Raw genomic sequence first — 14,116 nt, 5'->3', positions numbered from 1 at the left:
GATATTGTAGGGTGTGAGGGAAGAGAAATGAATGCAGTTACTATACAAGGGAGAAGATGCTCAAAAAGCTGAAAGACCAAAGGTGCATAAGTCACCCAGACCAGATGAACTGCACTCTAGGGTTCTGAAAGAGGCAGCAGTAGAGATTGCGGTGGCATTAATAATGATCTTTCAAGAATCATGGGACTCTGGCATGGTTCCGGAGGACTGGAAAATTGCAAATGTCACTTAACTCTTTAAGAAAGGAGGAAGGCAGCAGAAAGTAAATTATAGACCAGTTAGCCTGACCTCAGTGGTTGGGAAGATGTTGGAGTCAATTGTTAAGGATGAGGTTATGGAGTACTTGGTGACACAGGACAAGATAGGACAAAGTCAGCATGATTTCCTTCAGGGAAAATCTTGCCTGATGAACCTGCTGGAATTCTTTTAGAAGATTACAAGTAGGATAGATAAAGGGGATGTAGTGAATGTTGTATATTTACACTTTCAGAAGGCCTTTGACAAGGAGCCACACATGAGGCTGCTTCCAAGTTAAGAGCCCACGGTATTACAGGAAAGTTACTGACATTGCCTGATTGGTAGAGGCGGAGAGTGGGAATAAAGTGTTCTTTTCTGGTTGGCTGCCAGTGACTAGTGGTGTTCCACAGGGGTCAGTATTGGGACCACTTCTTTTGATGCTGTATATAAATGATTTAGATGATGGAATAGATGGCTCCGTTTGTAGATGATATGAAGATTGGTGGAGTGGCAGGTACTGTTGAGGAAACAGGAAGGCTGCAGAACGACAGACAGATTAGGAGAATAGACTAGAAAGTGACAAATGTAATACAATGTTGGAAAATGCATGGTCATGCACTTTGGTAGAAGAAATAATTGTGCAGACTATTTTTTAAACGGGGAGAAAACTCAAAAATCGAAGGTGCAGAACATCCTAAAGGTTAACTTGCAGGTTGAGTCAGTGGTGAGGAAGGCAAATGCAATGTTAGCATTCATTTCAAGAGGTCTAGGATACAGGAGCAGGGGTATGATCCTGAGGCCTCACAATGAGTATTGTGAACAGTTTTGGGCTCCTCATCTATGTTATATTGACTATTATGTTGTACATAATTTCTATAGGCATCCGTTAGTCTCGTGAGACCATGGATTTGCGCCTTGGAAGGTTTCCAGGGCGCAGGCCTGGTCAAAGTTGTATGGAAGACTGGCAGTTGTCCATGCTGTAAGTCTCCCCTCTCCACGCCACCAATGTTGTCCAAGGGAAGGGCATTAGGATCCATACAGCTTGGCACCGATGTCATCGCAGAGCAATGTGTGATTAAGTGTCTTGCTGAAGAACACAACACGCTGCCTCAGCTGAGGCTCGAACTAGCGACCTTCGGGTCATTAGACCGATGCCTTAACCACTTGGCCACGCGCCAACACTGTACATAATATTTATTATAAATTACTATAATTGCAGATTGCACATTTAGATGGAGATGTAACGTAAAGATTTTTACTTGTGTATGAAGTGTGTAAGTAATAAAATCAATTCAATCTAAGAAAAGGTGTGCTGGCATTGGAGAGGGTTCAGAGGAGATTCACAAGGATGATTCTGGGAGTGAAACACGGACATTTGATAGCTCTGGGTCTGTACTCGCTGGAATTTAGAAGCATTAAGGGGAATGTCATGGAAATTTTTCGAATGTCGAAAGGCCTAGACAGAATAGATGTGGAATGGATGTTTCCCATGCTGGGGGAGTCTAAGACAAGAGGGTACATACTCAAGGTAGAGGAGCATCCACTTAAAACAGAAGCAGAGAAATTTCTTTAGCCAGAGGGTGGTAAATTTGTGGAGACCAGGTTGTTGCGTGTATTTAAGGCAGAGCTTGATAGGTTCTTGATTGGACACAGCATTAGGGGAGTGGGGATGAGGAAGGGAAAAAACAATCAGCCGTGATTGAATGGCAGAATGGACTTGGTGGGCCAAATGGCCTAATTCTGCTCCTGTGTCTTATGATCTTACCCATGTACCATCAATCTTCAGGCCTTGACACTCAGGGACTTGACATATATTAACTTTAGTGACAATTCACTTTGCTTTCATACTGTGTGTGAGTTTTAGTACTATATTTTACTCTTGGTCCCAGAAGAACTCTTTCGATTAGCTGTGTGCAGATGTTGGTTAAACGACAATTGAACATGACCTTGTGGTCCAGAGTGGATTGTCATCTGGATTGAGAACTGGCTTGTCGAGAGAAGGCAGGGTAGGGGTGCAAGGCTATTACTCTGCAGGGATATTGAAGACGAGCTTTACATGATGGTGAGAGGAAGGAGCCATAAAGGGGATCTGAGGGGTTCATGTTTTTTTTTTTACACAGTGACTGTTATCTGGGTTGTATTGCCTGAGAAGCCGGTGGAAATAGATGCAGTCACTGTGATCAGACATTCAAATACAACCAGACAAGACATTGAAAGATGCCAGTAAGTGGAATTGGTGTTAATGGGGAGGATAGGTTGATTGAGCTAGGGCTTTTCACCTTGAAGTAAAAAGGGATGAGAGATGACTTGATCAAGGTGTACAAGATGCTAGGAGGCATTGATCATGTGGACACCCAGAGACTTTCCCCAGTGTGGAAGTGGCCAATATGAAAAGGGCATCATTTTAAGGCGATTGGGGGAGAGGTTTTATTTAGACCATAATATATAGGAACAGAAGTAGGTCATTTGGCCCATTGAGTCTGCTGTGCCATTCCATCATGGGCTGATCCAATTCTTCCAGTCATCCCCACTCCCCTGATTTCTCCCCATACCCTTTGATGCCCTGGCTAATCAAGAACCTATCTATCTCTGCCTTAAATACACCCAATGACTTGGCCTCCACAGCCGTTCTAAAAGGACATCCTTCAATCTTGAAGTCGTGCCCTCTTGTCCTAGAATCCCCTACCATGGGAAATAACTTTGCCATTTCTAACCTGTTCAGGCCTTTTAACATTCAGAATGTTTCTATGAGATCCCCCTCCTCATTCTCCTGAACTCCAGGGAATATAGCCCAAGAGCTGTCAGATGTTCCTCATACGGTAACTGTTTCATTCCTTTTTTATACATGACAGGTAGGTGTGTGATGGTTGAGGCAGATACATTAGAGGCATTTAAGAAACTTAGGCACATAGCTGATAGAAAAATGGAGGAAAGGGTTAGATTGATCCTAGAGTTGGGTTTGTTGGTCAAAGGGCCTGTAATGTCTACTTCAGTACATTTCCTAGCTCACCACAGTCCCTGTGATTTTTGATCACCTTCATCGTTGTCTGTGCCTCCACCTATTTTGTGTCCTCTGGCTTCAGGAAAAAAATCCCTCCCTTATCCTCTGCCTGATTGCCCTCTCCATAGCTGCCCTCGTTTAAAATGCCACTGGATTTTCCTTAATCCAAAGACATTCTTCTGGGTGGTACAGTAGTGTAGCGGTTAGCATAACGCCAGTGACCTGGAGTTAACTCCTGCCGCTGTCTGTAAGGATGTTTTCCCTGTGACCACGTGTGCTTCCTCCCACATTCGAAAGACATACGAATTAGTAGGTTAATTGGTCACATTGGTGTAACGTGGGAAGGGCCAGGAAATGTACTGAAACTTGAAATAAAAATAATTTTCATTTTAGGCAACAGAATTCCCTGCAAGTCTTTCCTGCTTCCTTTATGTTTCTCAGAGGTCTGCCTGACTTTCCAAAACCTCATACTATCCTTGTACTTTTTAAACTAAGTGTTCATATCTCATCATCCACAGTTCCTGAACATTGGCAGCCATGTTTTTCTTTCCCATGGAAACATGTCGGTCCTGAAATCTGTCGAGCTGACCTTATACTGACTGGGCCTTCCAACAGTGCTGCGTATCTACAGTGCCCAGCTTCTGTCTAATGTCGTTTTTCCCCACTTTAGCATTTTCTCCCAACGTCCAATCTATTCCTTTTCCATAACTCTCGGAAAACTTATAAAGTTATGATCACAGTTCCCAAAATGCCACCCCCTCCCCAAAACTCCAGTCATTTGCCCAGGCTTACTTCCCATGACAAGGCTCAGTAGGGCCCCTTCCCTGGCTGGACTGTGTCAAGTGGATACATCTAACAAGTTCCCCATCTAACTTCTGGCACTACGGGAGTTCCTGATGATGACAGGAAGTTAGTCACACTTGACAACCTTGCTACTTTTATACGTGTATGATGTGTCCCTCTAACTCCAAGTGGCTTTTGGGAGGTCTATAGTCAAACCCCACTGGAGGGATTGTACCCAATCCCTTATTCCCAAGCTCTGCCCATACTGCCTCAGCGGATGAACCATCCAGGGTGTCCTGTCTGAGTGATGTAAAACCCACAGCTCTCGCATCCCTCTCTATTGCATCTGCTGTTCTTGTCCTCTCAACCAAGTCTCTGTAATGGTCACTTCATCAGTTCCCTGTGTCACGTACCCCGTGATGGGTTAAAGAACCAGCAGAAATGGAAAACACCTTGGAGTCTGGTATTGCTGTTAACTAATGGTATTTATTAGTAACTATGCAATACAGTAATGTAAATGCAGATAAATCAAACAGGTTAGCAATGATTTTTTTTTATATATATGTGTATGTATGTATATATATATATATGTATGTATGTGTGTATATATATATATGTGTGTGTGTGTGTGTATATATATGTATGTATATATGTATATGTATATGTGTGTGTGTGTGTATATATGTATGTGTATATATATGTATGTATATATGTATATGTATATGTGTGTGTGTGTGTGTGTGTGGAAATATAAAAACCAAGCTTCTTCAAGCCTAGGGATAAATTGATACAGCCTTACAATGATGGATAAAGGGAATCAGTTCAGTTCGTGGTATTCAATTGAGTAGTGATAGAAAGAGAGAGGTGTGGTGGTTGTCTGAGTAAGCCAATGCTGTCGATTCTTCCCGTTGTCCTCTGAAACTTCCAAGTTAGCCAAACTTGACCAACTTAAGAGCACCATCTTCAAGTGATAGTCTACCAACTCGGGCAAAGGTTAGACACACTGGTGGACTCCACAGGGTCACTCTTTCACGCACTAATAATCACAGATCGATACCTCACAATCGATCCTCAGTCCCACACTCGTGGGCACCTGAACAGGATAGTGGTAACTTCACACCTTAGTGCATCTGCGTGTCCTGTGAAACGAGCAATTACGCTGGTTTAAATACTGTTGTGCTGAACACCAGCTGACCATCAAGTAGATCCTCCCTTCTGTCTCTGTAGGAACTCAGAAGCTGGCAGTGTCCTTGCAGAAATTCCAAACAAACTGTGAGCAGTCTTTGCCTCTCTCTCTCTCTCAATAACAAGTTGTTGGTGCTGTAGAGCTGCATGCACTCTCTCTCTTTTTAAAAGCACAGTCCATAAGGGATAATTCAGGATGTCATCACACCTGTACTGATCCAGACTCTAAATTCATTGTCTTACCTGTCATACTCCTTGTGTTGAAATAAACACACTTTAGCCCATCAGTGTCATTGTGTTCATTAACATGGGCCTGTCCTTCCCATCAGAATCCCTTGTCTTTTCAACCCTTCCTCTTGCTGACATGGTACTGTGGTATGCTTCCACCCCACCCTGCCACTGGAGAATCAGAATCTGGTTTATCACTGACTTGAATGATGCGAAATTTGTTGTTTTGTGGCAGATATATTACTATAATAGTGCAAAAGCAAAGGAATACTGATACAGTGTTGATGGGTTCATTGTACATTCAGAAATCTGATGGCAAAGAGGAAGAAGTTATTCCTATAGCCATTTTCCCTCAGGATCAATAAAGTATGACTATGACTAAAACCTTGACCATCTTCATGCTCCTGTACCTCCTCGCTGATGGTAATAAAGAGGAAACATCTCATTGCTACCAAAGTAGCACAAACCCTTTATGCGAGGGTATGGGTTCCGTTCATGTTTACATGTCACCTGCCTGGGGAGAGTGCTCAGTGATCCGGGAAGCTGTTGGAGGCGGATTCGTATTCTGCTTCATTGCTGCTGACCCCATACGGGAGTGGGGAAAGAGATACAGCAGAGCCCCACTCACTGCCAGTTTCCTCTCCCTGCAGGTGGCAGTGGAGGCAGAGGATCAGGATTTGCCTGGAAGGGGTGGGGTTCAATGCCACCCCCGTGGACCTGCATGAGCAGCAGCTGAGCCTGGAGCAGCACACCACGGCCCATCGCAAGGCCACAAACAATGGTAGTGTATAGGTCTGACACATACTGCTACCGGTAACGCATGGAGTCTGTCGTATGGCAACACTGGGTAACGTGTGGGGTCTGAAACAGTGATACCGGGTAATGTACAAGGCCTGAAGTTTGCAGCATCGGTAATGTATAGATTCTGATGAGGCCACCCTCAGGTTGGAGGAACAACACCTTATATTCCATCTGGGTAATCTCCGACCTGATGGCATGAACATCGATTTCTCAAACTGGTAATTTCCCCCCTCCCCCACCATTCCCTATTCTTGTGTCTCCCTCTCCCCTCATCTCCTTAGCTGCCCATCACCTCCCTCTGGTGTTCCTCCCCCTTCCCTTTCTTCCATGGTCTTCTGTCCTCTCCTACAGGATCCCCCTTCCCCAGCCCCGTATTCCTTTCACCATTGACTTCACCCCTTCCTTTCCAGTCCTGATGAAAGTCCTCAGCCCAAAATGTCGACTGTACTCTTTTCCGTAGATGCTGCTTGACCTGCTGAGTTCCTCCAGCATTCTGTGTGTGTTGTTTTGGATTTCCAGCATCTCCAGATTCCAACCCCATACTGGTATCCGTCTCCCACTTCTCCTTCACTACATTGACAACTGCATTGGCGCTGCTTCCTGCATGCATGCTGAGCTCGTTGATTTCATTAACTTTGCCTTCAACTTTCACCCTGCCCTCAAGTTTACCTGGTCCATTTCCGACACCTCCCTCCCCTTTCTTGATCTTTCTGTCTCTATCTCTGGAGGCAGCTTATCTACTGATGTCTATTATAAGCCTACTGACTCTCACAGCTATCCGGACTATTCCTCTTCTCACCCTGTCTCTTGCAAAAATGCCATCCTCCATCTCCGCCACATCTGCTCTCAGGATGAGGCTTTTTATTCCAGAACGAAGGAGATGTCCTCCTCCTTTTAAAGAAAGGGGCTTCCCTTCCACCGCCACCAACTCTGCTCTCAAACGCATCTCCCCCATTTCATGCACATCTGCTTTCACCCCATCCTCCTGCCATCCCACTAGGAATAGGGTTCCCCTTGTGCTCACCTGCCACCCCACCAGCCTCCGGGTCTGCAGGGATCACTCCCTATGCGACTCCCTTGTCCATTCGTCCCCCCCATCCCTCCCCACTGATCTCCCTCCCGGCACTTATCATGCCCTTACACTTCCTCCCTTACCATCCAGACAGTCCTTCCAGGTGAGGTGACACTTCACCTGTGAGTTGGCTGGGGTGATATACTGTGTCCGGTGCTCCCATGTGGCCTTTTATATATTGGCGAGACCCAACGCAGACTGGGAGACCGCTTTGCTGAACACCTACGCCCTGTCTGCCAGAGAAAGCAGGATCTCCCAGTGGCCACACATTTTAATTCCACATCCCATTCCCATTCTGACATGTCTATCCACGGCCTCCTCTACTGTAAAGATGAAGCCACACTCAGGTTGGAGGAACAACACCTTATATTCCGTCTGGGTATCCTCCAACCTGATGGCATGAACATCGACTTCTCTAACTTCCGCTAATGCCCCACCTCCCCCTGGTACCCCATCTGTTACTTATTTATATATACACATTCTTTCTCTCTCTCCCTTTTGTCCTTCTGACTATACTCCTTGCCCATCCTCTGGGTTTTCCCCCCTCCCCCTTTTCCTTCTCCCCGGACCTCCTGTCCCATGATCCTCTCGTATCCCTTTTGCTAATTACCTGTCCAGCTCTTGGCTCCATCCCTCCCCCTCCTGTCTGCTATCATTTAGGACAGTATATGAGGTGTTGCTCCTCCAACCTGAGTGTGGCTTCCCCCCCGCTCTCTGCTTTCCGCAGGGATCGCTTCCTGCGCAACTCCCTTGTCCATTCGTCCCCCCCCCCCCATCCCTCCTCACCGATCTCCCACCTGGCACTTATCCTTGTAAGCGGAACAAGTGCTACACATGCCCTTACACTTCCTCCCTTACCACTATTCAGGGCCCCAGACAGTCCTTCCAGGTGAGGCGACACTTCACCTGTGAGTCAGCTGGGGTGATATACTGCATCCGGTGCTCCCGATGCGGCCTTGTATGTATTGGCGAGACATCAGGTAGCCTCGAACCTGATGGTATGAACATTGACTTCTCCAACTTCCGTTAATGCCCCACCTCCCCTTCGTACCCCATCTGTTATTTATTTATTATTTTTTTCTCTCGCTGTCTCCTTTTTCTCCTTCTGTCCCTCTCACTATACCCCTTGCCCAACCTCTGAGCTTCCTCCCTCCCCCTGTCTTTCTCCCTGGGCCTCCTGTCCCATGATCCTCTCATATCCCCTTTGCCAATCACCTGTCCAGCTCTTGGCTCCATCCCTCCCCCTCTTGTCTTCTCCTATCATTTTGGATCTCCCCCTCCAACTTTCAAATCTCTTACTAACTCTTCCTTCAGTTAGTCCTGACGAAGGGTCTTGGCCTGAAATGTCGACTGTACGTCTTCCTAGAGATGCTGCCTGGCCTGCTGCGTTCAGCAGCATTTTTTTGTGTGTGTTCTCTGCAGATTTTGCTGTGTTACTGAATCTGGTCTGGTCCCCACAGGTGTGGGCAGTCGGGTGAGTGATCAGCCCGAGCTGCTGCCGGTCAGGGCCCTCAATGAGGTGTTTGTGGGAGAATCGCTGTCATCCCGGTGAGTTACCGAACACCCTCTGCAGCTCCAACCCCCCAGCCATCTCGCTGGATCTACTCCAGTCTGCACTCAGCCCTCGCCTCCCCTGTCCCTTCCTCCTTCCAACACAGTATATCAACAGTGCTGTCCTCTTTCCCCCCCCCCAGGCCATCGTACTATGAGATCTCCATTGACAATGGACCCTGGGAGAAGCACAAGAATTCTGGTCTCAATGTCTGCACCGGGACTGGATCCAGGGCCTGGTATGGTGGTGGGGCCTGGGAATGTATTTGAACTGCAGAAAGAATTTCCTGATCAGCTCCCTGTCACTGAGGGTTGAGGCTGTCAGTCACCAGGTCTATGGGACCCATGCCCCTCCCCCATACTGGGTTATACTGTGGCCCTGTTCGGTCACAGACAGGTGGAGTAGCAACTGTGGCAATCATGGCTGCTTTCTTATCCCTCTCACTGCCACTCTCCTGCCTTCCCCCTGTAACCTCTGACACCCTTACTGACTTCACCTTGTCTGCCTGTGACTCCACTTTCAAGCAACTAGGATTTGTAAGGATGTTGGTAGGACTTGAGGGACGAAGTTAAAAGCATAGGAGATTGAGGGGTATAATATAGAGGTGTTTAGAGGGGACAGACAGGGTGAATGCTCATTGCATTAGTTCCAGATTTGGGAAGATATTTAATAAGAAACTGAGGGTACAAGCTAAATAAAGGGTGACGTGGAAGTGGAATGAACTGTTCGGGTACATGGATTAGAAAGGTTTAGAGGGATATGGAACTGTCTTGCATCAGGGTCAGGTTGGTGGTTGAAATGAAGGCAAAGTATGAGTTGCATTTTGTGACTTGCTCCCACTCTCTCTCTGTCAGGTCTTACAACATTAACAAGTTGGCCAGTCAGGAGGTGGAAGATCTTTTACTGATTGGTGAGTATGACGCACAGCTCAGAATCAGATTTATTGTCACTGACATGGCCTAAAATCTGTAGCTTTGCAGCAGCAAAAATATAAAATTACAAAAAAAAACAAAAAGGAATAATGGTGGATTGCTCAGAAATCTAATGGTGCTGTTCCAAAAACATTAAGTGTGTGTCTTCAGGCTCCTGCACATTTTCCCTGGAGGTAGAAATGAGAAGGGGACATGTCCTGACTGGAGAAAGTTCTTGATGATGGATACTGTCTTCTGGAGGCATCTCTTTGTAACAATGTCCTCAATAGTGGGAAGAATAGGCAAGGACCCTGTGGCTAGTTACCAGTCCTGGTTAGTTCCAGCTCAGACTGAGGAGAACCGAGCTGACTGGAAGATAGAATTTAACTTGGACAGTTGCAAGGTGTTCTAATTTGGTAAGGTGAACCAGAACAGCCCTGGGAAATGTAGAACAGAGGAGTACAGGTAAATGGGTTTAAGATGGGAGGAGAAAGATTCAAAGGGGACCTGAGGGACAATTTTTTCCACATTGAGGATGGGGAAAGTATGGAATGAGCTGCCAGGGGAAGTGGTTGAGGTACGTTTAATTATAATTTAAGAGGTTTGGGCAAGTCCTTGAAGCAAAAGATTTCCGTCAAACTTGGGCAAATGGGACTTACTCAGATGGGTAATTAGTATGGATGAGATGGGCTGAATGGCCTGTTTCTGTGCTTTATGACTCTGAGATGGTGCCATTACACTACATTGATTTGACAGTGAAGAGGACCTGGCTGTCTGGCTGGGTTTGCCCAGATTTGGCCCTCACTGGTGCGGTTCGGCCCTCAACAGACTTGAACTGACCAGGGGAGCAGAAGTGTGGCCCAGGTGGACAGGCTGTGGTCATACAAACACACCCTGCACCCTGAGTACAAAGTGTTCACTACTATACTTAGAAATCCACACCGACAATCTCCTATACCTATACCCATCTCCATTCCACCCCTCTACCCTCTCACCCCATTCAGACTCCAGATCACAGCTTTTTCATAGAACACTACAGCACAGAAAACAGGCCATTCGGCCCTTCTAGTCTGTGCCAAAACTTTATTCTGCTAGTCCCGTTGACCTGAACCCAGTCCATAACCCTCCAGACCTCTGCCACCCATGTATCTATCCAATTTATTCTTAAAACTTAAGAGTGAGCCCGCATTTACGTCAGATGGCAGCTCGTTCCACACTCCCACCACTCTCTGAGTGAAGAAGTTCCCCCTAAACCTTTCCCCTTTCACCCTAAAGCCATGTCCTCTCGTATTTATCTGTCCTAATCTAAGTGAAAAGAGCCTATTCACATTTACTCTGTCTATAACCCTCATAATTTTGTAAACCTCTATCAAATCTCCCCTCATTCTTCTCCGCTCCAAGGAATAAAGTCCTAACCTGTTCAATCTTTCCCTGTAACTCAACTACTGAAGACCCGGCAACATCCTAGTAAATCTTCTCTGCATTCTTTCAATCTTACTGATATCCTTCCTATAGTTAGGTGCCCAGATCTGCACACAGTACTCCAAATTTGGCCTCACCAATGTCTTATACAACCTCCCGATAACATCCCAACTCCTATACTCAATACTTTGATTTATGAATGCCAGGATGCCAAAAGCCTTCTTTACAACCTTGTCTACCTGTGACGCCACTTTCAGGGAATTATGTATCTGAACTCCCAGATCTCTTTGTTCCTTTGTACTCCTCAGTGCCCTACCATTTACTGTGTATGTCCTACCTTGATTTGTCCTTCCAAAATGCAACACCTTACACTCGTTTGCATTAAATTCCATTTGCCATTTTCTGGCCCATTTTTCAAGTTGGTCCAGATCCCTCTGTAAGCTTTGAAGGCCTTCCTCGCTGTCCACAATGCCTCCAATTTTAGTGTCATCAGCAAACTTGCTGATCCAATTTACCACATTATCATCTAGATCATTGATATAGACAACAAACAACAATGGTCCCAACACAGATCCCTGAGGCACACCACTAGTCACAGGCCTCCAGTCTGAGAAGCAATCATCCACTACCACTGTCTGTCTTCTCCCATGCAGCCAATTTCAAATCCAGTTTACCACCTCTCCATGGATACCTAGTGTTTGAACCTTCTGAACTAACCTCCTATGTTGTCAAAGGCCATGTTGTTCTTGTAGACAACATCCACAGCCTTTCCTTCATCTGCTTTCTTGGTAACCTTCTCAAAAAATTCTACAAGATTCGTTAAACACGATCTGCCATGCACAAAGCCATGCTGACTATCCCTAATCAGCCCTTGGCTGTCCAAATACTTGTATATCCGATCTCTCAGAACACCTTCCAATAATTTACCTATTACTGATGTCAGGCTCACCAGCTTTTAATTACCTAGTTTACTTTTGGAGCCTTTTTTAACAATGGAACAACATGAGCTACCTTCCAATCCTCCGGCACTGCACCCGTGGCTAAGGACATTTAAAATATTTCTGCCAGGGCCCCTGCACTTTCTACACTAGTCTTTCTCAACGTCCGAGGAAATATCATGTTTGGCCCAGGGGATTTATCTACCTTTATTCGCTGTAAGGCAGCAAGCTCCTCCTCCTCTTTAATCTCCGTATGTTCCATGACACTACTGTTTGTTTCCCTTCCTTCCATATACGCTATGCCAGTTTCCTGAGTAAATACTGATGCAAGAAAATTGTTTAAGATCTCCCCCATCTCGTGAGGCTCCACACATAGACGACCACTCTGATCTTCTAGGGGACCAATTTTGTCCCTTACTATCCTTTTACTCTTAATATACTTGTAGAAACCCTTCGGGTTTACCTACACATTATCTGCCAAAGCAACCTCATGTCTTCTTTTTGCCTTCCTGATTTCCTTCTTTAGTATTTTCTTACATTTTCTATACTCTTCCAAGTACCTCATTTGTTCCTTGTTGCCTATACCTGCCAAACACCTTTCTCTTTTTCTAAACCAGATCACCTATATCCCTTGAAAACCAAGGTTCCCTGTGTCTGTTGACTTTGCCCTTAATCCTGGCAGGAACATGCAAACTCTGCACTCTCAAAATTTTGCCTTTGAAGGCTTTCCACTTACTGAACACATCCTTGCCAGAAAACAACTTATCCCAATCCACTCTTCCTAGAGCCTTTCTCATTTCCACAAAATTTGCCCTTCTCCAATTTAGAATCTCAACTTGGGGACCAGACCTGTCCTTATCCATACTCAGCATAGTGAGTCGACTCAGGCCTAGGGGGCCGGCATCGGGCGCGATGATGGACTCTCCACTTCTCCCTCTCCCTCATCAGTGTGTTCAGTTCATCTACATCAGCCGCGCTGCTGTCTTCTAAGAGCGTGTTGACCATAGTCTTGGGAGGGCGCCCAGGGTTCATCCTCCCGTGCTTGGGCTCCCATATGATGACTAGGCTGGCAGGTAGCACGGGGTGGCGTAGACAATGCCCCGCTAGTTGCGGTCTTCTCACCTCGATTTTAGTGGTGAGCATCAGTAGGTCGTCATAGAGCTCGACGTTCGTCATGTGCTGTTGCCAACTTACGTGAAGAGCCACCTGGAGCATTCGCGTATAGCAACCATCTAGAGACTTTCACATAGTCTTGGTGAGTGTCCACGTTTCGCATCCGTATGTGAGAATGGACTCTGACTGCTATGAAGATCCTCTTTTTAAGCCCTCTGGTCAGGTTTGACTTCCAGATTTCCTTCATGTCATTCATAACCCTCCACACCAGCGCCTTCCGTGTCCTTATGTCCTTCTCCGAACTCATCATTTTTGACCCGAGGTACCTTTAGTCAAAGACTTTCTTAGTGGTATTATACTTTACGGTCTTAAGAGTACCTTCGTCACAGTTAAACGCCATGTACTCTGTCTTTTTAGCGTTTAGGTGAAGTCCAAATTTATTGCACTCAATTTCCACTTTGCTGTGCTTCCTTCATCTGGTCAAAGAGCAGGACTATGTCATCTGCAAAATCGAGATCTGTGAGCATAACTGGTCTGACCCTTTTGGTTCGTCCTGGTTTTATGGTAAAACCAAGCTTGTCATGATCTCATGAACACCTACTTTCTGTCTGCCAGAGAAAGCAGGATCTCCCAGTGACCACACATTTTAATTCCACGTCCCATTCCCATTCTGACATGTCTATCCACGGCCTCCTCTACTGTAAAGATGAAGCCACACTCAGGTTGGAGGAACACCTTATGTTCCGTCTGGGTAGCCTCCAACCTGATGGCATGAACATCAACTTCTCTAACTTCTGATAATGCCCCACCTCCCCCTGGTACCCCATCCGTTATTTATTTATATACACACATTCTTTTTCTCTCTCTCCTTTT

At 45.9% G+C, this 14,116-nt stretch overlaps 1 protein-coding gene across 4 annotated transcripts in view; it reads left to right on the top strand.

The window, feature by feature from the left end:
• Positions 1 to 14,116, top strand: part of nadk2 (NAD kinase 2, mitochondrial) — a 47,645-nt gene that overhangs the window by 29,005 nt on the left and 4,524 nt on the right. For 3 of the 4 annotated variants that reach the window (XM_072257467.1, XM_072257469.1, XM_072257471.1), the window contains 4 exons: positions 6,085 to 6,215; positions 8,768 to 8,855; positions 9,002 to 9,097; positions 9,714 to 9,769. In XM_072257467.1, coding sequence (XP_072113568.1) covers positions 6,085 to 6,215; positions 8,768 to 8,855; positions 9,002 to 9,097; positions 9,714 to 9,769 — 371 coding nt within the window. The remainder of the gene's footprint in view (positions 1 to 6,084; positions 6,216 to 8,767; positions 8,856 to 9,001; positions 9,098 to 9,713; positions 9,770 to 14,116) is intronic. The other variant, XM_072257468.1, reaches the window with a different exon arrangement.

The sequence above is a fragment of the Mobula birostris genome, chromosome 5, assembly GCF_030028105.1.
Source record: "Mobula birostris isolate sMobBir1 chromosome 5, sMobBir1.hap1, whole genome shotgun sequence".
NCBI classification, from domain to species: domain Eukaryota; kingdom Metazoa; phylum Chordata; class Chondrichthyes; order Myliobatiformes; family Myliobatidae; genus Mobula; species Mobula birostris.
The sequence above is the reverse complement of the archived record's forward strand: the minus strand, read 5'-3'. Positions and strand labels throughout refer to the sequence as shown.